This window comes from Gracilinanus agilis, chromosome 4, assembly GCF_016433145.1.
Source record: "Gracilinanus agilis isolate LMUSP501 chromosome 4, AgileGrace, whole genome shotgun sequence".
In the NCBI taxonomy this organism is placed as follows: Eukaryota; Metazoa; Chordata; class Mammalia; order Didelphimorphia; family Didelphidae; genus Gracilinanus; species Gracilinanus agilis.
The window spans coordinates 482967112-482994234 of record NC_058133.1 but is presented as its reverse complement, the minus strand read 5'-3'; the positions used below and the strand labels follow the sequence as shown (position 1 = coordinate 482994234).

General features: G+C 38.3%; 1 protein-coding gene across 1 annotated transcript in view; it reads right to left on the bottom strand.

Annotated features, from left to right (window-relative positions):
- MYO1D (myosin ID) overlaps positions 1-27123 on the bottom strand; it is a 399069-nt gene that overhangs the window by 88794 nt on the left and 283152 nt on the right. The window contains exon 22 of the mRNA XM_044675574.1: positions 25189-25343. Within this exon, the coding sequence (XP_044531509.1) occupies positions 25189-25343 (155 nt within the window). The remainder of the gene's footprint in view (positions 1-25188; positions 25344-27123) is intronic.

Here is a 27123-nt window from a genome sequence, read left to right as displayed (position 1 = left end):
AAACAAAGAAGGGAAAAGCATTTAGACTATATCAAACATACATAGGAGAGGTCCATGCTGGAACTAATACAATTTTGAGGGCAGTGAGGCCTCAGGATATATGAAAGAAGCAAGGATACTGAAATCTTGGAAAACAACATGGGTTTTTATTATCACCAAAAGACAGTGACTTAGGAAACATCAACAACTACTAATTACTTAGGAAATATTAATAACTACCGATAAATGCTCACTTTCCCATTTCAACAAAAGTTTTATTAGGATAATTTACATATACATTGCGGACACCTTTGATGGAGGTGATAGGCTTTTGAAAACAATACAATATGGCAGACTACATCTTTACAGTCAATATAATTGACCAAGGTGCAGAGACTATAAGATGTCCTATTGTACTTATTGTTTGTTGAATAAAAAAGCACTTGATTTGGTAGAGCAAAGCAGCATCTAAAAGACTCTCTTTTTTTGTCTTCCATATGTATTAAATAATCAGTAATTTGTGTTCTGTACACAGAGTAAAAGCACAAGAGAGTCAAAGAAAGAAGTAACAGACAGAACTTTGTTATACATCCCTATGACTAATAATATTGAGTAAGGCATAAATAGGGAGACATATTTAACAAAGGTGTTTGTCACTGACCTGGAGGATGGTCATTAGAAAGTCCAAATGGAAGAGACATGCTCTATTGACAGTGAGGTCCTCCAGATATTCCTATTTGCAGATGACAGTGCCCTGGTGGTATCAAATCCTAAACACTGCAAAGCCTCCTAATTAAAATTCATAATCACCCAGAAAGGATTGGCTGAACTATCTACATTTAAAAAAAAGGGGGGGATTAATAGTGCCTATTTTCAGATTATAATATACAATTTCATTGACAAGTCATAACAACTGAGAGCTGGTCCATTTGTGTCTGTTTGTCTATCTATCTTGTCTATCTTTCTGTATCTCTCCATCCATCTATACATAGACATCTTGGACAGGATAAAAAATGAAAAGGTGTCAGAGTTGACTAGGAGAAAATGAGTGAGCTAGATTAATGATATCAGGATTCCCCTTGAAAGGAAGGTTAATTTTTATTAAAAATCATTAGGGGGCAGCTAAATAGCTCAGCAGATTGAGAACTAGGTCTAGAGGTGGCAGGTCCTGGGTTCAAATTTGACCTCAGGCACTTCCTAGCTGTGTGATCCTGGGCAAGTCACTTTAACCTCCATTTCCTAGCCCTTATTGCTCTGGTGTCTTGGAAATAATACTCGATATTTATTCTAAGACAGAAGGTAAGGATTTAAGAAAGAAAGAAAGAAAGGAATGAAGAAAGAAAGGAAGGAATAAAGAAAGAAAGAAAGAAGGAAAAGTTTTAGCACCCTTGTGACTCAATATGGCCAAGAATTATAGAATGCCACAGACTCTGAAGAACTAAATTTATAGGTCAAAGAACAATGGGGAAGTATATGGTAGACAGAAGGAGGCTTTGAGACATAACACCAGTGAAGAGCTGGGCAGGGAAAGTGGCATAAATAGAAATGAGTGACAGGGAAAGGAAGGCGGCTGGTCATGTATTAAGGCAGAGGGATACCTGATGGAGCTCTCCAGCTCTGTTGCTGTTCACAGCATGAAGAAGGCTATAGGAAGCCCCTTAAAGGGGATCCTCTAGGATGGACAGAAATCTTGGGCAAGAGTTGCAGAGGCTGAGAAGATATGGCTGGCTGTGAAGTGAATTGCTGGAGAAATCACAGATCTGCTGTGCCCGGGGCACCTTGTCCCAAGGTGTTGGTAGTCCCCCTCTCCAGCTTATTGGAAAGGGAAGGCATGCTTAAAATGTGCTAAGAGTTAGAACATATTCCTAAATCCTGCTGCCAGCAGAAGCGGGCAGATCTTACTGAAGAAGCTTCTGGTTTTGCCATGCCACTCCCACAAAGGCGAGACAAAGAGTTTTCTGAGTCGTGTAAAAGCCCCAAAGCAAAGCAGACCCCACTGCTTAGAATTATGAAACTTTATTGCACGGACTAGGACTGAATAATGCAACGGCCTTATGTATGACCAAGATAATAGGTTTGTTCGGAGCTCATCATTTTGCAATCTAATCGGCCTCGGAATGAGGACTTCCTTTCCTTTAAAAAGAGTAAGTGATTTGGAACCAAGATAATATACCACATCTAAACATTAATCACAGCCTGTCAGTGGTTCAGAGGGCTTTCTGGCAGCTTTCCATTAGCTGGAGATCCAGTTTCAGGCTTGGGTTTTGCTCCAGCAAACAAGATGCATATCGTGCTCACCAACAACGCTGAGTTTATTGACTGAGCCCTGTGGACTCATTTGGGCAACTTCAGGGGAGGGTGACCCGGTGGAATTCCACTGGGTGACACTTGGGGAAAGCTTCCAGTCAGAGCTTGCCGGGGCAGGGGCTTCTCGAACGTTACAAATAAAATTTAAGAGACTGAATTGAGTTTGCTTTCCAATGATGAGTTTTTGAAAAACAACAACAACAACAACAACAACAACAAACCATTTCGATTGTTTTAGAGAATGTTATTTAGCTCTGAAACAACTTGTAGGGGAGAAATTACATGAAAAATGTGTTTAAAGTGTATCTGAAGGCAGGACTTGAATCTGTGCTGTCTGCTTTCTTCACTCAATCAATAAGCATTTAAGAGCCTATTCAATGCTACCCATGGTACAAGGGTTACAAAGACAAATAAAAGGGGTCAAGTGACTTGCCCAGGGTCACTCAGGTTTATTATTTCTTAATCCTGAGATAAAAATGATATGGGGATTCACTGATGGGTAATGCCATTGAGCCGGAAATTCTGTCACCCCAAGGAAAACAGAACTATCGTATTTTGCCATCTTCTCCAATGGCCACCTTTGAGCTGATGTCACCAAATACCAAACTACGTATTAAGTAAGTAATATTGATAAGAACGTTATCACAGTTTCCTCCCAACAACCCTCTACAATCAGAAGGACACCAAACAAGAGATGCTGAGTGACCCGCCTAAGGTCGTCCATGTAATAAATATCTGAGCCAAGAATTAAATCAAGGATTTTTGAGCCCAAGAACTTGTGACTTTGTGATGAGAGAATTTTAATCGTGGCTCTCTTGGTGCCATTTCCTTGAGACAGCAAATCACCCCATTAGCTGGAGCATGCAGAATTTAGCTGAGAGATGGAACTCGAGCATGTCAGGCTAGTGACAGAATTTCCAGCTCAGCTTTCTACCTCCATTTACTTAAGATGAACATTTCCTGTCACTAGCCATGGCTCTAGTGTTGTTCCTTAGTCTGAAAACTCCAGTTTTCTCCCTAGTGTTTACTGACCAGTTTATAATTTTACTTGATACAGATATGCCCCTTCTGCTGCCTGTTTTTTGATATGTAAGTCTTCGCCCTTGCCTTCTGCTCCCTGTAAAATTCCATTGTATCCATCTTGCCCATGTAACTAAAACCTACACAAAGTAGCTGAAAGTGGCCCCTCAGGGACCACCGGGGTTTGTATTCCCTCCGTCTATGCTGTGTACATAATTAACCAATGATTTAAAGTTCTCTGCATATTGATAATTATGATTGACTTATCAATGGACCCTTGGACAATTTGTATATCAATTTATACTATACCTTGCTGCGATTTAGAGCAGAGGTGCTAAATTTACTCATGGTCCAGGCACCCAGCCATCAGCAAAACTCTTGAGAGAAGTCTGAACTACATTAAAATGTAATTGGGTGGGTGGGTGGTGTAGCTAAGTGGCTAGGTGGATTGAAAGCCAAGCCTAGAGACAGGAGGTCCCAGGATCAAGTCTGGCTTCAGACACTTCCTAGCTATATGACCTTGGGCAAGTCATTTAACTCCCATTACCTAGTCCTTATTGCTCTTCTGCCCTGGAACCAATATACAGTATTGATTCTAAGACAGAAGGTAAAGACTTAAAAAAATGTAATTGGGAGAGTCAGTTAGGAGGCTCAGTGGGTAGAGTGCCAGATCTTGAGTTAGGGGGACCTGGGTTCAAATCTGACTTCAGTCACTTCCTAGCTGTATGACCCTGGTCAAGTCACTTTGTCTAGCTTTTATCACTTTTCTGTCTTAGAACTGATACTAAGACAGAAAGGCAAGAGTTTAAAAAAAATAATTGGGAAATGTTTAAGAAAATAAATAAAACCACAATACAAAACAGATAATGTTAATTTATGGTTTTCCAAGGCAAAAATATCTAGCAGTAGAAATAATTTCTATTTGAGTTTGACACCATTGTCTTAGATTTTCTTAGAGATCATCTAGTTCAACTTTCACATCTTTTAGGTGTGGAAACCATGGCCAAAGAGAAGCTTCATCAGGAACCTGGCCAAAGTCACATGATTAATTAGGAACAAAGGTGGAACTAAACCGAGTTTTCTTTCTTTTTGGTGAAGCACTATTTCCACTAGACCAGTTAATTTAATTCATATTCTAAAGGGGGAAACTCAAGAACATTGTGTATCAAAGAAACCACAGTTATGGAAAAGTATTTTATCCAAGACTTGCTAATTCAGAATGGAATGATTCTGTGTTCTTTGGTTAGTTTGTTTTGCTCGTGTATATTAGCTTGCAAAGATCTTCCTAGAATAAATGGTTCTTTAACCTTTTGTTGACAAAAATTCTTTGTTGCTTGGTTACTCTTTTCAGGTTTATATATAACTTTCTCCTCTCTTCATGCTTTAAGCCAAGATTTCCGAGCTTCATGGTATTTCTGGTCTTATGTTCTTTCTCCCTTAACATCTACCAAAAAATGGTCAGGTGTCTTAATATCTATTCTCTGCTTTTTTCTTCTATTCCAGTTAAAAATTCTCTCTGCCCTCTCTGTTTTTTTTAAGATCTTCTGATGCTAGGGACCTTTGCCAACCAGGTCACGTTGATTATTTTGAGTCAAGGAAAAGGAAATTTCTAAAATAATGTTCCATGTAATTTTAAGCCAAATAAGAAAGGTATATTTCCATATTAAGAGGAAATATCTCAAAAAAGAAACATAAATGGCAAGAAACAGAAAGCATATCTTTTAAAGGAGAAAAAATACTATAGTTTCTGGGTGATTGTGGTAGTGTAACTCTTTCAGTGTTACCATTTAATTTCAACAAATGGAGGCTTGAGGCAATTTTCTCCAGACACTAAAGGAAGTTCAAATAAAGCAACTGTTGTTAGCTTTTTAGGAAAGGTCAGAAAATGGGCTTTAAAGGTAACAAACCTTTCAAAAGAAAAGTCTCTTATTCCTGAAGGGTCTTTCTTAGAAGGAAAACGCCACTAGAAGAGTTGAGAAAAATAGAAGCACTTGACTTTCTAAGTATTTTTATTTTTTGAAAACAGATTTTTCAAAGTAAAAGTGTGAAGTGAAAATATTCTCTGATGTATAATTTAAAGGGAGAAAAGTTCCAATTACTTTGGATTAAGTTTATTTTAGTTTCTCTGTAATAAAATCTTTTTAACTCTGAATGCTTAAGGTGGAAAGAACCTTAGAGATCATGTAGTATAATTTCCTTCTTGATGCAGAAATCTCTAGTATAATCCAATCTCTGATAAAAAATTTTCACTGTTAGAAAACTCACTATCTAAGAACATGTTGCACTAAAGCATAGTACTCAGAATGAGAATGTTCTTTATTTGCTTAAAATTTTTTCTTTCAACATTTATTACTGAAAGTGATTTGTAGTTCTCTAATTTATCTCTTCCTGGTTTGGGTATACCAGGGCCATATTTTTAAACTCATGAATTTGGTGAAATCCTTCCTTTCTCAGTTATTTAAGACAATTTTTGGACTGCAGGTAATAATTGCTCTTTAAATATTTAAAAGAATTCATTTGTAAATCCACTAAGCCAAGGAGTCTGTTTCTTCCCCCCTGGAAATTCATTTATGAGTTGCAAAATTCCTCTTTATGAAATTGCATTAAGATGATGATTTCTTAATTTGTTAATTTAGATATTTTCTATGTTTGTTGATAATCATCTGTTTCCTTTAAATTCTCAGTATTACTGGGCATAGTAGTTTTTTTTTTAAACCTTTGTACTTCGGTGTATTTTCTCATAGGTGGAAGATTGGTAAGGGTGGGCAATGGGGGTCAAGTGACTTGCCCAGGTCACACAGCTGGGAAGTGGCTGAGGCCGGGTTTGAACCTAGGACCTCCTGCCTCTAGGCCTGACTCTCACTCCACTGAGCTACCCAGCTGCCCCAAGCATAGTAGTTTTTGATAATTCTTTTTATTCCCTCTATTCATAGTAACTACACATTTTTCGTTTATTATTTTAGTTATTTGATTTTCTTTCTTTTAAAAATCAGGTTAACTAATAGCATATCAAATTTGTTAGAATTTTTGAAAACCAGTTTTAAAATTTTTAATTTTCAATTTTCTCTATTTTCCCTTTAATTTTTAATATTGGAATCAAATTATAGATTTTCTGGTTTTCAAATTTTATGCTAAATTTATCAATGTTCTTTTTTTACATTTATTTTTAGAAGTGAAATTTTCCTCTAAGGATTTCTTTTACTCTGTCCCATAAATTTTGGTATATGCCATTGATATCATTCTCTTTCATATAGTTATTTGTTATATTGTTGTTGATTTGCTATGTTAGTTGCATCTATTTGTGATGCCATTTGAGATTTTCTTGGCAAAAATTACTGGAATAGTTTACAACTTTCTTCTCTAGTTCATTTTACAGATGAGGAACTGAGGCAGACAGGGTTAAGTGACTTGCCCAGGGTCTCACAGCTAGTGAATGTCTGAGGCCAGATCTGAATTCATAAAGATGAGCCTCCCTGACTCCAGACCTTCCAACTACTACATCATCTAGGTACAATTATTAGTCTCTATTTTTAGGTCTGTTTCTTTTTCTTATGCTTCCTGTATTGCTGTTTTTTAAAAAATTGCATCAGGGTTGGTAAAGGACATGTTTAATATTTCTGTCTCTTTATGCTTATGACTGCTTTATGCTCTGTCATATAATAATAATTATCTGGACCTATTATTTTATCAGTGTAAGAAGCTTTTGGTGAGGAAACAACTCCTACTAATAGGAATGGTCAACTCTTCTGCAATTAATACTCTCAGAAAATTGTCTGAGACACTGAGTAGTTCAATGAAATTACTCATCTATCAACAGATAGTACGTGTCAGAGGTGGGACTTGAACACAGATGGTCTAACTCACACTAATGTCTATCCATTCTAACCACTACTCCATACTCCATCTTCACAGGATCAAGTTTTGTTAAGGCACAGTGAAGAAAATGGTGACCCTGGGCAACTAAGTTGTTAGGGAATGGCAGGGAAGATTTTGAACCACATGCTTAATTGAACACAGAAAGAAAATGGTCCAAAATGAGAGAGAAAGATTAAGAAAAGAGAAAGAAGGGATAGCTAAGTGACTCAGTGCATAGAGTCAAGTCTAGGACAAGAGGTCTTGGGATTGAATCTGACCTCAGACACTTCCTACCTATATGACCTTGGGCAAGTCACTTTACACTCATAACTTAGCTCATACTGCTTTTCTGCCTTGGAACAGATATTTCTAAGAAGGTAAAGGTTTTTAAAAAAAAGGAAAGAAAAAGAAAGAAAATAGTAAGTAAATTTGGCGAACTTGAGAAATGTTAGGTTAATGAGAAATCATCACAGAAGAAACAAAAGGAATACCCATGACTACTAATCATAACCTTAAATGTAAATGGATTAAATAATCCAATAAAATAAGTGACAGAATGGATAACAGAATACAATAATTTTCCATAAAAAGGCATATACTAACTGGAAAAAAGGGAAAAGTGGATAAAAAATGAGTTAGTTAAAAAACAACAACCTTATTTTCTGTCTTAGTAACAACTCTAAGGGAGAAGGGCAAGGGCTAGGTAAACAGAGTTAAGTGACTTGCCCAGGGCTACACAGCTAGGAAGTATTTGGGACAAGATTTGAATCCAGGTTCTCCTGACTCCAAGCCTGGTGCTCTATCTATTGTGCCACACAGCTGCCCCTGGAGAGGTTAGTCTTAACAAGGGTCATCAGAAGCTAGAGGAAAAGAGTAAAATATGAGGAAGGGTAGAGAGGTTTTAAAATGTGTAGAATTGGGAGTTTATAATAGATAGGTTTGTTTTTTTAGGAACACAGGAGGGTTAAATCCTCTGCTGAGAGGGACAGGAACTAATAAAAAAGATTTGAAGAGAATACTATAGAGAATCAGGTAAGAATAGAAGGCTTTCTGGGCATCAGTGAAGGTCCAGTTGAGATTAGATAACTTTACTCTGTGGACTTCTGGTAGTATTTGGCTATATATAAATAACTGGGGAGAAGACAGAGGGGGATGGGGAGGGTTATAACATGGAGTTATGATATTCTGGTACAGACCAGAGGGTCAAGGGATAAAGGATCTCCTTAAGACTGTGAAAGGAATGAAATAAGCACCAGCAGGAGTGATGGACTGGAGGTGATGGTAAGGATGAAGAATCAGCTTTGGAGGGGTAGGGAAGACAAGAGATGCTGATGAGCAGAAGATGAGGATCAGAAAGGAATTTTGGAGTTGTGGATCAGAGGGTTCGGACGCCTGGGAGTGATGGTCAGATCAAGGGGATATGTCTGGCTCAAACGCAGCACGGATGGTTCTAGGAGTCTAGGAAGTTGAGAGCTGGGTGACACTGACTCACTCAGAAGAGTGAGGGGAACAGAAGCTGGGAATTCTCAGTTACGAATCATCCTCTTTTAGCTTGGTGCAAACAAAGAGAAAATTTGAGCAATCTTGGCTGGTTGTGAAATGTAACATCTTTCTGCTTTTTACAAGCACGGTATCACAATCAGTGAAATTAAGTGGGACCGGCTACAGCCCTGACAACATGGGACTAGATTATTTTGAGAGCAATTTAGGGTTTCATTTTGAATGTTACCATGAACTGTGGACCTGCTATAGGGACCGTGACTGGCTGGAACTGTTTCAACATTGTTGCCCGTTCTAAGAGTCACACATTTTTGAGAGCTAGACACCATCACTGACCAGGTCCCAGAGCAGGCAGTCTAGCAGTAGCAGTACGACAAAGCTGGGTAGAAACCATTGCCAGGATGGCCATTTGGAGGCGGAGGCCAACAGGTTTTCTAAGAAGATGCTACATAGAAGGGGCTGATGGATGGAGGGAAGGGGACCTGTGGTGGGTTGAGCAAAGGAAATATACAATGATTGTATGGCAATACAAGTTTGACAAAAACACTTTTTATCAGACAGCACTTTATCCTTTTTTGGAGAAGTGTTGTGGAAACAAAGAATTTTGGTCTATAATAGTCCAAGTCTTCTGCTTTGGGGGCCAAGTTACCTCAGATTTGTTTCTTCATTTGAAAAGGGGGAAGAAGGGTTGGAATAGATCTGAAGTTATTAATCTAGGATCCATGAAGTTTTTTAAAAAAGGTTTTCAAAGGCTTTACTAAAAACTGCTGTCAAAGGAGTCCAGGGAACAAAAAAAGCTTAAGAACCCCTGGGACAGATGATCTCTAATGTGTCTTCTAACTCTAACATAATATGTATCTGCTTTTTAAAAATAGGTTTCTTTGGGGCAGATAGGTATTTCAGTAAAGACAGTGCTAGACTTGGAAACAAGAGATCCTGGTTCAAATTTGACCTCAGACACTTCCTAGCTATCGACTCTGGGCAATTCACTTAATCCCACTTGCCGAGCCCTTACCTCTTTCTGCCTTGGAACTGAAACTTAGTATTGTTGAAAAAACATGATATTATATGCACTTGTGGAATGACCCTCTTTCCCCTCACTGCCTCTGCAAAAGAGAGGGGAGAGCTGCCTCCTCATGTCTTTCTTGGGACCAAGTTTGTTCTTTATAAACCTGAAACGTTTGTTTTTGATTGTTCTGTGGCAGTTGTTTGCATTTACGTTGTTGCAATCATTATTGTTTTCCTGCCTGCTTACTTCACTTTGTCTTATTTTATGTAATTTTTCCTTGCTTCTATATATTCAATATGTTAGTAATTTCTTATAATACAGTAATATTCCATTGCATTCATGTATTACAATTTTTTAGCCATTCTCCAATCAATGGACTTTGTTTCCAGTTCTTTGCTACCACAAAACTGCTGCCATAAATGCTTAGATATACATTAAGCCTTTTGTTTTGTCAATTACCTCCTTGAGATATATGCTCAGCAGTGAAATCTCTGAATTAAAGACTATGGACATTAATTTGCATAATCCCAAATTGATTTCCAGAATGGTTAATACAAGTTTACAACTCTACCAATAATGTATCAGCACGAATACTCTGTATTTTCAAAGGACCTATTTCCATTATTTCTCTCATATAATATAAGGACCTTGTGAGGAAAGAAGGACAGGTTAAAGTTAGGTTTGCAGGTGTGGAAACTGAATTGCATATTTAAGTCAACAAATATTTATTAAGCATTTACTATGTTTCTGGCACTGTGCTAATTAATCACTGTGGATACAAAGAAAGGCAAAAAACAGTTCCTGTTCTTGAAACGCTCACGGTCTCTTGGAGGACCACAAGTAAACAACTACATACAGCACCTGTCTATCTGTCTAATCAATCAATTAATCAATCAATTAATCTATCTATCTATCTATCTATCTATCTATCTATCTATCTATCTATCCATCCGTCCATCCGTCTGTCTTTCTCTGTCAGTTTATCTATCTGCCTATCTTAGCAATCTATATCTGTCTGTCTAATATGTTTATCTCTTTCTGCGTCTGTCTAACTATCTGTCTAATATATCTATCTACAAGCAAGTTAAATTGTAGATAATCAACAGAAGGAAAGCACTGTCATATCAGAGATCAGGAAAGGCAGCAAGGCTGTGCAGTGGATAGGGTGCTAGATTTGGTATTAGGAAGAACTGAATTCAAATCCAGTCTCAGTTACTTATTAGCGGTGTGATCTTATGGAAGTCATTTAACCTGTCTGCCTCAGTTTCCTCAAATACTAAAAGCAGATAATCATAGCACCTACCTTAGAGGACCTGCATCACAGGCTTGTTGTGAGGATCAAATGAGATAATACTTGCAAAGCACTTACCACAAAGCTTTGCCCATAGTAGGTGCTTAATAAATGCATGTTTTGTTATACTCCTTTCCCTTCTTGTAGAAGTTGGGATTTGAAGGAAGGTAGGAGAAAAAAGATGACTAAGGAGAAAATTCCAGGTATGGGGGACAGCCAATGAAAATGCTTGGAGTTTGGAAGGGAGACTCTTGTTCAAGGTCTGTTAGAGGCCAGTTATCACTGGATTGCAGAATATGGAAAGAAGGAGGTGAGAGGGAAGGTGAGAGGATTAAAGTGTAAGAAGACTAGAAAAGTAGGGAAGAGTCAGGTTACGAAGGGCTTTAACTACCAGACAGATTTTATATTTGATCCTGGCTGTATCTGAAAGAATCGACATTCTTGAAGGACGGTGGAAAATATCACATGAATAGGATAGCTACCTTTGGTGTGCATATTCCATCTTTTTGGCTTTTAGCTGCAATTGAATTTAGGAGATTGAACAATGAGTTCAAATACAGGGCTCCGAAAAAGAAAAGCTGCATTTTCAAAAGGAATCGGTATGGCGACTTGTGATTTCCAAATCAAGAGACAGCTTGGTAGAAGGGGGAGGGCAGTGAACAGCCATCAGGAGACTTAGGTTTTAGTCCCAGCTGGACCACTAAGTAGCTGCGTGATCTAGGGCGAGCCTCTCCGTAGTATCATATCTCATGATGATAACACCATCTGGCTGCCTATTTCCCTGTCAATCAATCAATCAATCAATGAACATTTAAGTGCCTAACAGTACCAGGAACTGGGGATACAAAGACATAAATTGAAACCCATCTGCTCTCAAAGAGTTTACAGTCCAGCGAAAGGAGACAACAAGTATGTACATGGTAGTGTACAAGAGATCAAAGGTTATGGGGATTAAGGGAAATAATATACATGCTCATGCTTTATAAAAGAAAAGTGTAATTCAAATACATTTTTAATATTATGCTAGGTAACAGCTCTCCTTTTCTGGAGTAACTAGAAGATTAAAAAAAAAACACAACCCTTACTTTCTGTCTTAGAACTGATGCTAAATATCCATTCAAAGACAGAAGCATGGTAAGAGTTAGGCAACTGAGATTAAGTGACTTATCCAGGGACACTCAGCTAGAAAGTATCTAAGACCAGATTTGAACCCAGGCTCTCTCGACTCCAGGCCTGGTTTTCTATCCACTGATCCACCTACCTGTCCCAAGATCTATCCTCTAAAAAGTTCTTGATCTATTTTCTATATTTGAAAAACATATATGCATCTATATATACACATACACATTTTTTTGCCTTAAAATATGATCATATTTCTACTTGAATAAAAAACAACAAAGACTCCAAATCAAACTCAAACCTTTTAAAGACTATAGATGGACCAATTTGTTTACAATTTTGTAAAGACCTCTTACACAAGGTAGTAAGCAAGATTTCTATAAATTTGTTAAGCTGCAAATGCAAAAGAGAAGTCTTTCTTTAACACTTCCTCTAAAGGGAAAGTATTTTCAAAGAGAAATAAACAAGAGTGTGGATGTGATTATTCAGTGAAGACACACTATGCACCCCCCAACCAGGTGACTCCCCTTTTAACAAATGCCATTATCTAGCCTGATACCCTTTAAAATTGGATTTAATTTAATTATTTTTAAAAACTCTTACCTTCTATCTTAGAATTGATGTTGTCAATTCTAAGGCAGAAGAACAGCAAGGGCTAGGTTATTAGGGGTAATGGCTTGTTCCCCAGGGTCACCCAGCTAGGAAGTATCTGAATCCAGATTTGAACCCAGATCCTTTTGACTCTAGGCCTGGCTTTAGATCCATTAAACCACCTAGCTGCCCCCAAATGTACTTTTTTAGGTACTATATTTCCATTGATAAGAAACTCTGAAAAGGTTGGTGATTACAAATTATTCCTTTCAGGTTGTCTCCATCCTGAAGGCTATGAGGATGAACAGCCAAGCCTATATGCAAAACAAATCTATTTGCTCTGCACGAAAGTCTTTATGGAGGAAAAAAAAATGCTTTTTACAAATCATTACGTATAAGCAATTGTACTTTAAGTAATACTTGAGGGCATTTCACTTCTAATTTTAGAATTTTATACTGTATTATAAGGGAACTGATGAATTTGTTCATATAGTACATATTTGTGATTATTTAAATTTGCTTAATTTAACCATTGTCAATGTTCTTTTGGGGGCGGGGCAGGAATCTTTGCCAATCTAATGAGTAGGAAATAGAACTAGAATTGTTTTAATGTGAATTTCTTTAATTGTTATTTCGTTGGAGCATTTTTCTGAAAAACTCATACCTTCTGCTTTAGAATTAATATCCTATTTGTCTAAGGTTCTAAGGCAGAAGAGTGGTAAGGACTAGGCAATGGGTGTTAAGTGACTTGCCCAGTCTCACATAGCTAGGAACCTCTGAGGCCAGATTTGAACTTAGTAGATCCCGTCTCTGGACCTGGCTTTCAATAAAAAAAAATTCATTTAATTTTTTTTTTTTTAGTCAGGAAAACATCTGTCTTTCCCCCTTCATCCCTACCTCCATTTGAGAATGAAAGAAAAGCAAAAACCCTATTTCAAGCACGTATAGTCAAGCAAAACAAATTTTTGCATAGGTCATGTCCAAAAGGGGGGAAAAAGTATGTATATAGGTATGTATGTGCCTCATGCTGCATTCTGAGTCACCCTTTTGCTAGGAGGTGGGTCACGGCTTTCATCATTCAATTTTTTAGAATTGAGGTTGGCCATTACAACGAATAGAGTTCTTAAGTTTTCAAAGTTGTTTGTCTTTACAATATTGTAATCATTTGTGTAACATTCTTCTGATTTTGTTCACTTTGCATCACACAAGTTTATACAAGCCTCCCCAGGTTTCTTTGATACTATCCTCTCCATCATATCTTATAACGCAATAATATTCCATTATATTTCTATAGTAATACTTGCTTAGCGATTCCCTAATTGATCATCCTCCCCTCAGATTTCTATTTTTTGCTACCCCTAAAAGAGCTATAAATATTTTTACATTCTTAGACAGGGTTTGTTTTGCTTGGGACAAATTCCTTCCTTAATCTACTCTCCTTGCAATTTTCCATCCCCTCCTCCTATTTCTGTTGCATGAAATGTATTTCTATACCTAATTATGGATGTGTGTTCTCTCTTTTGACCAATTCAGATGAGAATGAGGGTCCAGTTTCAGCTGCTCCTACCCTTCCTCCTTGTTTGTACAGACTTTCTATTTTTGCATCCTGATTATGTAAAGTGATTTTATTTAACCTTTCTTTCCTTTCCCCTCCTGCCCTACCCCCACTTTAGATCTCTTTCTCTGTCTTTCTATTTTTCTTTAAAGACCATCAAGATATATCACAATCATTTAGAGGCCTTTTGGCAAATTAGATTTCTTCTATGACCCCTGATGATAATTAGATTTAGAGGGATACAGGTATTATCTCTCTCTATTGGAATGAAAGCGGTTTATACTTGTTTAGTCTCTTCTGATTATTTATTCATGTTTTCCTTTTTATGTTTTTCTTAATTCCTATTTTGAATGTCATAGTTTCTTTACAACTTTGGTCTTTTCATCAGGAATGCTAGAAGTTCTTATTTCATTAAAAGTCCATATGATTATATTCAGTTTTGCTGGGTAAATGATTTTTGGCTATAAATTTCCATTCTTTATCTTCTGGAATGTTATATTCCAAGCTCTCTGCTCCTTTACAGTGGTAGCTGCTAAATTGTATATGATCCTGACTGTGGCTTCTTTTTTTTTAAATTAAACCCTTACCTTCTGTCTTGGAGTCAATACTGAGTATTGGCTCCAAGGCAGAAGAGTGGAAAGGCTAGGCAATGGGGGTCAAGTGACTTGCCCAGGGTCATACAGCTGGAAAGTATCTGAGGCCAGACTTGAACCTAGGACCTCCTGTCTCTAGGCCTGGCTCTCAATCCACTGAGCTACCCAGCTGCCCCCTGACTGTGGCTTCTTGATGCTTGCATTCTTTCTTTCTGGAGGTTTGCACTAGAGGTTTTAGATTTTGACTATCATGTTCTTGAGAATTTTCATCGTAGGGTTTCTTTCAGAGGGTGACAAGTTGATTCTTCCTGTTTCCATTTTGCCCTTTGCTTTGATAGATTATTTATTAAGCACTTATTATGTGTCAGGCCCAGTGCCAAGCAAAAATACTATATAATCAAGCAAGACAGTCCCCGTCCTCAAGGAATTTACCTTTAATGGGGGAAGAAAACACAAAAGAAGGAGCTGGGAAAGAGTGGGGTAAGGTGTATGCATGTAGAGGCATTGTGGAAACCCTGGAGAAGTGGCTTGGAATTCTAGTGCTGGGAAAGATAAGGTAATCCTTCTTCTATCAGAGCCTGGCATCCTGAGAGCAGATTGCAATAGGAGTGAGGAAAGATGGGAATGATGGACAGCATACAGATGGCATAGTATGAAGATGGCTAGAAAGCAACGTGGAGGCCTGGTTTCAGGTAATTTGTGACAAATCGGGTGTCTGTGAACTCTTGGGATGCAGTAGGTAATAAGCTGTATCAATCTTGGTATTGTACGTATTTTTGTTACCACTTAGAGATCATATGTTGTCCATGGCACAGTGCTGAGGCCAGCTTGGTATCAGTGGCCATTCCTAATTGGCTAGACACTAAGAGTTGTCGGGATGGGGAAAAGGATAAGGTCTGGGGAAACTCCCTTAGATTTAGGAAATAAGAGTTGTCCATTTAGTTGCCAGGCAGATACTTTGTTAGTACTTAAAAAAAATAGCATCCATATTATTTATGAATTTACTCTTTCCCTATGAGTAAAGCCCTTGCATAAAGGCCATACTAGTTCAAGTCTATAATCAGGGCTAGGATAGAAATTTCCTGGTAGAGGAGAGTCCCTAGGAAAGGGGCCAAGAAGGGATTAGGGAGGAAAGAGGTAGGACGGCAGGACCAAGACTAGTCAAAATATTTGTCCTAGGAATGACAGGCTGCTGGGATTGGACTGTGGCTCTGTCATCATGCCATATGTTATTGAACTGGATTGTGTGGTCCAGCTAAGTTTATTGTAAATTGACATGATTTTTTATTTTATAATTGTAAGCTTATTAAGAACAAAGCCAAGGTTTGCAATTATGTTTTTTAGGCACCAGGATAGCCATCGTGTGAATTCTCAAAAAATACTTGCTGAATTAACTTCGCTCAGCTATCCGTGCCACTGAGGCAGAATTCTCAAGTGTCTTAGCAATATCTACCTCTTTGGCAAAAATTATTCATTCAAGAGCTTGAAGGAGCATTAGAGGCTGTTTAGTCTGATCCATGCATTTCACAAATGAGGGATGTGAGGTCGAAGGAAGAAGGGGTGATGTTTAAGTTAAGTGACTTCCTCAAGGACACATGGCTGATAAGTGTTAGAGCCAGGACTGGATTCCAAGTTTTCTGACTCTTAAGTATGCTGCTTTCCACTAGCTTTCATCACTCAGAGGTAACAACACTTATGCGAACAATTGTACTCCACCAAAATCTGATGTTATTTCCACTTATTTTAACTGATGCTACAATTAAATGACCTCTTCAATTGGCGCAGCATAAACGTTGACATTCAGAGTGGAGTGCCTAGCTGTTTGCTAATCTGCTCACTTCAAAATGATTTTACTTTAGGGAAAATGATTAACAGTGGGCTATTAAAACAGCTTTATATGGGGGCCTGAAATAACCAACTTGAAGAAAGGGCCCCAGAAACGCCTTAAGAAAGAACAGCTTCCAACCATGTGCTGCAGCTGGGGGCTTTGATCACGCGTTGCCTTGTGACATTTCTTGATCCTCTGTATTGTCATTTAACATTTTACGTTCTTCTGCTTCATCTCCTCAACTAAGGCATACGTAAGCTTCTTGGGGGCAGAGCCCAATTCTTATTAATCTTTATATGCCACACAGAGCCTGGCATGGGTCTTGCCTGTGCTGGACAAGCCCTAGAGCGACAGAATACAACATAGAAGAATCAGGAATTGGGTGGTTGTTGTTAGTAATGGTTCGAGGCCAATTACCATCACAAGAAGTAGAATTAAAATCATGGTCGCAGTCCGTAAACAGCAGCTGTGGCCACAAATCAATGAACAATGTGCACATGTGCATTGTAACACCCACCATATGTACTGCATGGGGCACTAAGGGAAGCAAACTAGGTGGGAGTCAGTTCATGATTTTTACTCCCTGGACCCTGGGACAGCCAGGTTTCAAACAGGTAAATTCTGAATAGGGAAATAATAAAAGAAGCTGACAGGAATTCTTAATCTTTGTGCATGTATGTGTGTGTGTGTGTGTGTGTGTGTGTGTGTGTGTGTGTGTGAGAGAGAGAGAGAGAGAGAGAGAGAGAGAGAGAGAGACAGGAACCCCTTTCGTCAGTTTGGTGAAGTTTTCACATATCTTCTCTGAATAAGGTTTTTAAATGCACAAAATAAAACACATGGGATTTAAAAAAGAAACCAATGATATTGAAATACAAGCAATCAAAATATAAAAAAAAAAAAGGTCATGGACCCCAGGTTCAGAACTCCTACTCTAAGTAGTGCTTTATAAATCTGCATATAAAATGCTGTGTTTTTAAGTTTGTTTTTTATAGAGTGCTTTGCAAGCATATCATCAAGGTCAGGGAAACCCAGTGCAGATGGGAAGTCAGGCTAGGGGCAGTCTGCAAATGGGGAGGTGTTTGCAAAGGATGCTACTTTGGGATAAAGGTCGTGGCAATCTTTTGCTTCTTTCTTCCTGCTGCTCCCTCTCTATCCCTCTCCCTCTCTCTTTCCCTCCCTCTTTCACTCTCCAACCTCCTCTCCATCTCTCCTCCTACCCCACTATTTCCCTCCTTTTCTCCCTCTCACTTTCTTGGTCTCTCTGTCTCTCTTATCTTTCCTCTTCCTTTCTACTTATTCTTCCTGTCAATCCTTCTGTATCCTTCTTGGCTCCAACATTGCCTGAGAGGCTAGCATGATGAATCGTTGTCTGACTCTGTACCTCTTTTTACAGAAATCTTAAAAAGCCCACAAGCAAAGCGATCCCTATGCTCGAGAAACCAACGATAGAGAAATAGGTCAAATTTCCAGCCTAAATTCAGTGATCATACTCTCCCTCCTTCTTTAATTAAGCAAATATTAAAGATATTGAATGTAAAAAACAAGAGGCAGATGGCACTGACTTCCTGGCTCCCTTCCATGAAAATAGAAGAAGAAAAATAAGAAATTTCTATGCTTGAGATTGGTGTGATGCTCAGATTCCCAGCATATAGACAGGCAAATGCCTGGACAGCTGCTTAAGGCAGATGGGTCCTTTGAGAGCTTAATATTTGCCGAGTTGATGGTGAATCCATAGTTAGGGCAGCCAACTTGAGACCATCTGTTTACTAGTGGGCAGAAAGGCTTCTAAACAGCAGGTAGTTGCTGCTCAGGGTGAGAAACCAACCAAGAGCTAAATCAGCAGTATTTATAACCTCTGTAAAGCAAACACGTCTAGCAAACAGCTGGCACACAGGCCACAGAAAGGAAACCTCATCTTGTGTTTATGCCATACCCAGCAGGGTACCACGTGCCACCAGATTTCAAGAGTTTGCATGTCACTGTCCTCAGCTATTACAAGATATACCATTCATTCAAGAATGCCTTTTGACCTTTTCTAGTTTCCTAAATGGCAAAAGATTATAATAATAATACCTTTTACTTATAGAGCAATTTCAAAACAAAACAAAACAAAACAAAACAGTAGCTGATGGGCATCAAGTGTAATTAGCAGAAAGGTAGAGCCATTCGGGAAGACTAGCTTTATGAAGATACAGAAATATCTCTGTTGACAAGGATACCTTTCAACGATGTGATGTTTTCTCAGATGACTGTGTTCATAATGAGAGGCAGAGATAATACAGCTACATAGGAGGGTGATGGAGAGAGATCACTGTATTAAAAATATCAAACACAGCATTTCCTTGCAAGAGGCCTTCAAGGGAGAAGTCCTTCTGTTTAAGGGAGAGGGGAGGAAGGGAAAAATGGGCTAACCATGGAGGCTCGGTGTGACTTCAGGGCTACAATCATTTCCCCTAAATAGTTATGCTGATATTTGTATTTCCAGTTCCCTGAATAAAAGGGAATAGGAAAAAACCTTTAATACCACAACTCTAGATAAAAAGCCTAATGCAGCCGAAGTAAAATTTGAGTGAGGATGAGTTTCTCTGGCATGTTAAAGTGTCATCAGTCCATCCATCAACAAGTAGAAGGGACTATTTCCAAATCTTTTCTGTTTTTGACTAAGCAAAGGAGGGAACACAGGAAAAGACACCAGGCTCCTGAAGGTTGATGAAGGCATGCCACTGAGAGGCTTAAGGAAGCCAAAAAGACTGAACTGGGGACAGGACAGCTTTGAAACTGGCCAGGTCTAAAGTTCCGATGGATTTAAACAGAAACTCCTCATTGTGGTATTTTTGTCATGCAGCTACAAAGGCAGGCTGTCTGCTTTCTATCACTTATAATAGATCTTTCTCTCCCTCTGTCCTCCCCCTTCCTTCCTTTCTCCATCTCCCTCTTCCTCTTCTCTTCCTCTGTCTTTCTCTTCTCTTCTCTTCTCTTCTCTTCACTCTCTCTCTCTTTTTCTCCTTCTCTCTCTCTCTCCCCTCCTTTCTATTTCTTTCTCTCTGTCTCCCTCCTTCATTCCTCTCTTCTCAACACAACTGATATTGTATAAAAGAGCTTAATTCCAAGAGAATTTACTCTTGGAGGTGCCATAATAGTACTGGGGCCTGTCTATTTGAGACAAAGCAGTTTCTAGAAATAGCAGTTTCTGAGCATCTTCTTTCTCAGGAAAGGGAGATAGAAAGGGAGGGCAACACCTTTATTTATTTATTAAATTCCACACTCCTTTTCCCATCCCTCTATAGTTCTTCCTGCTAAAACAACACCATGACTTCCTCTGTCTACTTCCAGGCCCCGTTTCTCCTTACAACTGCCATACTTATTTCCTTAAGTTTGTGACCCTTGGTTTGTCTCCAATCAAATTATTTTGACTCTGTACCTTATGTCACCTTTGGCCAATGAACCATGACCTTCTTCTCATTGGGAAGATGATCTGAAAGATAAAACACTGATCTAGAGTGAGGGGAGGGGCAGCTAGGTGTTGCAATGGATAGAGCTCCTGGCCAGAGTCAGAAAGACCTTAATTCAAACCTGGACTAGCTGAGTGACCCTGGGCAAATCACTTAACTCGGTTTACTCAGTGTCCTCATCTGTTAGATGAGCTGGAGAAGGAAATGGCAAACCTCTAGTGGAGTCACAAAGAATTTGGACACGACTGAAGAATAACAAAAGAGTGAGGGGAACAGTTCTTCTCTCAACTCTCCTACCCAGTGATTTTTGTGTCCACAGGAACTGTCTTGTTTCTTTGGTCTTCAATTTTCCATTGGTTAAAAGAAGACAAATGGAAAAACTTGATTTACAGAACCCAATTAAAGCCTCATTTAATGTCGATATGCAGATACAATTGACTTGATGGTTCTCCTCTCTCTCTCTCTCTCTCTCTCTCTCTCTCTCTCTCTCTCGTTCCCCCTATAGGTCATTAGATGTAACCAGGAACTAATATTTATACTTCTGAGATCAGCAGGAAAAAAATGGATCTTATCAGATTACATCATTTTCACTTCACTTGACAACCTATGAAGACTTTGTAATTTCCATTTTATATGCAAAATTTATGAATTAAAAAATTTTCAAACATGTCCAAAGGAGTCAGCATGCATCTAACTTTACATTCCAAATGTACATACAGAAAGAGAACATCTTCATTAGTCTCGGACACACAGAGGCTCACGTGTGTATGTTTTTGAAAAATAAGTATTTGACAAGGGATAGACTTGGCAGATTTGGAGCTTTTTGTTTAGACTTTGGAAAACAAAAATGGCCATCTCTCTGTATCACTTGTGCCCATCTGAAAGGAAGTCTCTAAGGGTCCCAGAGTTAAAATTTGCTCCTCATTCTTAGGTTCCCTTCCCTGGACTCACCAAAGCAACAACTTTGCCACAGCTTTTAGCCCATTACAAGCAGCACCCAAGTACCTTTAGATACAACATTCACCTTGGGTAGGTGAGAAGTAATATTGTCAATGAAAAAAATTAAAAATTTAAATCTACTTACTTATTCTAATAATCATTTTATAATTATTATCTATTCTCTGTCTCTGCTAAACAATCAGTAAGTATTAATATGGATAGATGGTATAGAGAAGAGAGTTCTGGTCTTGGAGCCAGGAAGACTGAAGTTCAAATCCTTCCTTAGATGCTTACTAGCTGTGTGACTTGGGCAAGTCACCCAAACTCTGCCTCAGCTTGCTTGTGTGTAAAATGAGGGGGTTAGATATGATGGCTTCTAATGTCATTTCCAGCTCTGAATCTGTGATCCTATGAATCTCAGGAGTAAAACATATTTGATCCCATAAGAATGCCAAAAAATTAGACCGGATTGGATTCTAAAGTTTAATATCACACACTGCCCTGACTCACCGACATCTATAAGTACACTCTAAACATTTATGTGGGGAGCTAAACAAAACTGAGTTAGGCAACTGTGCACCTGGTTCCAAACAAATGACACTGGAATCAACTTTTACTGAAAAATCCAAGCTAATGAGGACATCATAAAATATTCATAGGAGTTCAGGAAATATTATTTAACAAGAAGAGAAAATGGACTACTTATCTAATTTTCCTTCTCCCCAGTTTTAGACTGGAACTGTGATTTCACTTAGGGACCATTCTATAGCTTTTAGTCTTAGCAACTTGTTGTGAGGTTTGAGAGGTGAAATGACATGCAAAGGAATAATAATAATATTACTAATATTATCATAATTTTTATTATGAATAATTCAGTGAGGATATCATCATTATCATCATTTCATTATGACTGATTCAATAACAATGTCATTATACTTTTATTATTAATGATTGAATAATAATAACTGACTTTTATATAGTGCCTCCTATGTGCCAGGCATTGTGCTATGCACTTTGCAATTATTATCTCATTTGACCCTGACAACAACTCTGAGAGGTAGGTGCTATTATTATCCCCACTTTATAATTGAGGAAACTGAGGCAAATAGAGGTTAAGCGACTTCCCCAGGGCCACACGGAGTCCAGATATGAATTCAGTCTTCTTAACTCCAGACTTAGTGTTCTATTCATTTCACTACTTTAGCTGTCCCAATTGGTATGTGTCTATAGCATGTCTTCAACCTAAACATTCCTGACTCTAAGGCCAGCTCTCTAGCCATTATTCCACAGCAGTTCTCCACTTATAGCTACTTCTTTAAAGACTGAGTTTTAATATAAAATTTCCTTAGCCCAGAAAAGTGGTTGGGAGCACAGATGGAATCTTTGGAATGGCAACTGAAGGAATCCATTCCAAAGTACATATTGGGAAGAGAAATGGTTTGATGGGTTACGAATTGTCACTTCATGCTGAAACTGAATTCTCAATTAAAAAAAAACAACAGACTAAAATAAAAACTAAAATCCTTGCTTAGACAGGTTTATTTAATTTTTAAAAGATAATGACTGACAAAAAAGTAGGGATAGATTTGTGGATGAATATATATCTCAAGAATAATATTTAGTGACCAAAGTACATAGTACAGTGGGAAAGAATCAAGTCTCTTAACCCTTTTATATAAGTGAATGGGATCCATAAAACTAACCCTTTAGAATAAAAGATGATACTTAACATATACTGTTTGCTGTACTAGATTTTTTGATGCCAATAGGATCTAGTTTTGAAAGGCTTTTTGATGATTGTGGCATGTATCTCCTTAAGAAAGTTGTTGCTAGATCCATCCTTGTGGATCAATTGCATAAGACTAAATGAATTTTAAACATCTGGCCCACAAATAATATTTTTCAGATGTTCTGATAATGGACTCTCATATGTCATTCAACTACGTAGAGTAGGGGTTCCCAACCTGGGATCTGTGAACTTTGCTTTGAATACTATATTTCAATGTAATGGATTTCCTTTGTAATCCTATAGATTTTTATTTTATGCATTTGAGAGCCATTCTTCTGAAAAAGGAGCCATAGATTTGGCCAGACTGTCAAACAAAGAAGGGAGAGTCAGGACAATAAAGACCTCCTGATCTTCAGGGTGTCCCTAAGGCTGAGCTGTTTACTTCATAGCCAGACTTTGAATTTTGCCCACACCTACACGATAAATGAATGAATTGATGAAAGAAATCAATATTTGATGCCTATTGCAATTAAAAAGAAATTGGGTACATTCCATGACTATAAAATGAAATCCCTCTGTGCTTCTTCCCTAGCAACGCTGAGATTCTTTTACACTGCTGGGTGATAGCTTCATCCATCCTAACAACTGTAAGATTTTTTAGGCTATCTAAATTATATAACAGTCTTATATAACTAAGGATCTGCTGTCTCCATGAGGTTTTCCTTCCTTTTCTCTCCAGACCTCTCATTTTTTGCCCCAGCCCTTTCTTTACCCTCTCAATCCCAAAATACAATGCTACCTTGCATAGATCAAAGTCACAAATTTACAGTTAACATTTAAATTTTATAAGCAGTCTGAGAAATGGAGAATATAGTTAGCAACACTTTGGAGGTGACCCTTATTCAGAATTTAGAGCTAGCAGGCTCTAATCTAGCACTGGCAAGCTCTGTTCTGTTCTGTTGAATACTGATTTTCTGCAGGATGTAAACAAGAGTTTTGAGAAAAGATTTCAGCACTGTGTAGCACAGTGGTTCCCAAACTTTTTTGGCCTACCACCTCCTTTCCAGAAAAAAATATTACTTAGCCCCCTGGAAATTAATTTTTAAAAAATTTTAATAACAATTAATAGGAAAGATAAATGCACCTGTGGCCATCACTGCTTCCCTGGATCGCTGCAGCACCCACCAGGGGGCGGTGGCACCCACTTTGAGAATCACTGGTGTAGTAGATAGAGTTGGCCTTGGAGTCAAGGAAAGCTGAGTTCAAGACCCACCTCTGACATAATCTGGCTTTGTGACCCTAAGTTGGTCACTTGATCTCTTAGTCTTTGTGCTCCAGATAATTCTCTATAAATTACCGAGAAGGTTCTGTCCAGAACTGGTAGAAGTTTCCATGTCCTGGGTTCTCTGCACCAATGAAGTCACTGACCCAGGCCTTACCATATACTATCCTCATTCATATTAAAAAACCTGTTTGCAATCTAGGATCTTATCTCCTTTATCCTCCCATACTCATCATCAGGTTTTATCTAATCTTTCATCCACAAAGTCTTTTTTCCCCAGAATCATTTCCTCCCATCTATTTTCAGGATCACGGCTCCTCTTTAAGCCGTTATCGCCTCACACTTGGATGACTATAAGAACCAACACTTTCTTCTCCCTTTTAATATCAGAAAATTTAAGAAAACAATTTTTCTTAAATGCAGACTTCATATCACATCTTCGGCCTCAAGTCTCTGAAATGATTATTTATGGCTTTTTCTACCAAAACTAAATTCCTCAACCTAGTGTTCAAGGCCCTTTGCCAAAAGGCTCCCCTATTTCATGTAACTGTTTATCTTAACTATGCCATTCCACCAAGCCAATCTGTTGACCCTGCCTCTCCCTCCCTTAATTTGATTTCCATTCTCTATCTTACCATTTAGATATTTAAGTTATATTACATTATATTCCTTTTATTAAAAATTTTTTTAAAAGTCAACTAATTTAGTCTAAATTTGTAGTCTTTAACGAACAGGCAGAGATGAAATCCTCTAATTATTTTGTATTTAGAGACACCAGCTGATTAAAGGAGAAGAAGGGATGGCTGGATTGGGTTTTGATAGTAGAATTCTCAAGTATTTTTGCTCTCTGCTGGATTTCATTATATGTGGATTAGCAAGAAAGAGATTTTGCCTTAAATGGGATGTTTCATCATTGGTTATGGTGGAGGAGAGAAGATCTGGGAAAAATTCCTACTCTTCAAACCAAGCCAAGCGTTGACCAAAGTGTACTAAGTGGAACTTTCTTACATTAAATAGGCTCTTTTTAGGGAAATGACTTATTGGACGAAATGAAAATGGCATAATGTAAGTTTATCGATTATTGCAGTTAAAGGCTTCAACTCTCTTGATTTGCTTTAGGGAACGAAGTCAAAACTTACCTCTTGAAATGATTCGCCAGAACCCCCACGAGTTCACCAATGCGACTCTCATTGGTTGGCTGTTTGCTGAAAAGGCAGACAATGAGGTCTTTGTTGTCTTTTGTATGGAAAACTACTAGCTGGTCCTTTCCATTGGAGACACTCAATCCAGTCAACTGCAAAGAGAGTTAAAACAATTTTAAGATTTGTGTTCTTTTTTTTTTAACCCTTACTTTCTGTCTTAGTAACGACTCTTAAGACAGAAGGGCAAGGGCTAGGCAATTGGGGTTAAATAACTTGTCCAGGGTCACACAGCTTGGACGTGTCTGAGGTCACATTTGAACTCAGGTCCTCCCGATTCCAGGTCTGAAGCTCTATCACTTGAGCCATCAGTTTGCCCCAAGACTTGTGGTCCTTCTATCCACGTGTGATTAGAGATCTTTGTTCTAAATCTGTTCTAGAAAAGGGTAAATGGTTCTTTGGCCTTCTTTGCCTATGCTTAAACAACTTCATTAAAACCTACATCCGAAGCTTACATCTTCACAGCCACATGCCCTGGTGCCTTTCATTGTAAATTTTAACACGGTCAGGAAACAAGGGGGGATTTATGGGCAGAAGCTAGGTGACCACATCATATTTTTCTCAGTAAATTTAATTGTGTTGCTTCAAACCCCCCTACTGTCTTCCGTATTTTTGAAGATTATCACTTGGGATTTATTATGATGAACTATGAGATATCACAAATAACAGTAGTCAGAGACTTAAAAAAAAACAAGAGGTCAGGTTCCAGGGATCCACTATTGAGCAATAACCTATGGAGAATCCCTGGAGGGGTGAGAAAAATGAAAATGATTAAAACACTGGGAAGTAGCATCCATGAAAAGCTAATACAGTGTGACTTATTTAGTCTGAAGAAAAAAAAAAGGGTCCTAATACATTTAATTTAATTTTGTTTTGTTTTATTTTTATTTTTTTTTAAAAACCCTTAACATCTTTGTATTGGCTCCTAGGTAGAAGAGTGGTAAGGGTGGGCAATGGGGGTCAAGTGACTTGTCCAGGGTCACACAGCTGGGAAGTGTCTGAGGCCGGATTTGAACCTAGGACCTCCCCTCTCTAGGCCTGGTTCTCAATCTACTGAGCTACCCAGCTGCCCCTCCTAATACATTTTGAAGAATGCAAAACATTTTTCACTTTGGTGGTGAACATAGCCTTCTCATTTTCAGAAATTCTAATTCTATCTAAATCAGGAGATTTATGCCAGACTTTATTTAGAAAGGACTTCTTGGGGGCAGCTAGATGGCACAGTGGTTGGAAAGCCAGGTCTAGAGGTAGTGAGGTTCTGGGTTCAAATATAACCTCATTCACTTCCTAGCTGTGGGATCCTGGGCAAGTCACTTAACCCTAGTTGTCAAGCCCTTACTTCTTATCTGCCTTGGAACTGATACTTAGTATATATTCTAAGGCAGAGTTTATAGATTTTTACTTAGAAAAAGAAAAAAAAGGAAAGAAAGTGCTTTTTACACACAAGGATCTTTAAGTGACTAGAACAGTGATGCGTGTAGAGCCTTCTTCTCCCTTAGTAATCTATTTATTCATTTTTTAAAGAGCCTTTACCTTTTGTCTTAGAATGGATACTAAGCATTGGTTCCAAGGAAGAAGAGCAGGAAGGGCTGGGCAATGAGGGTCAAGTGACTCTCTCAGGGTCACATAGCTAGAAAATATCTGAGGTCAAATTTGAACCCAGGACCTCCTGCGTCGAGGTTTGGCACTTGTAACAACTGAGCAGCTTAGCTGCTCCTATTTTAAGGAATTTATTAAGCTTCCTGACTGTAATCAAAAGGATAAACCAACTACCAGAAAATTAGGGTTCCCTTGGTTACTAGGTGGTCTACTCTGTAAAATAAAATAGATTTGCAGAATGCTCTTTCCATCTGTCTTACTCATCTACTGCAGAGA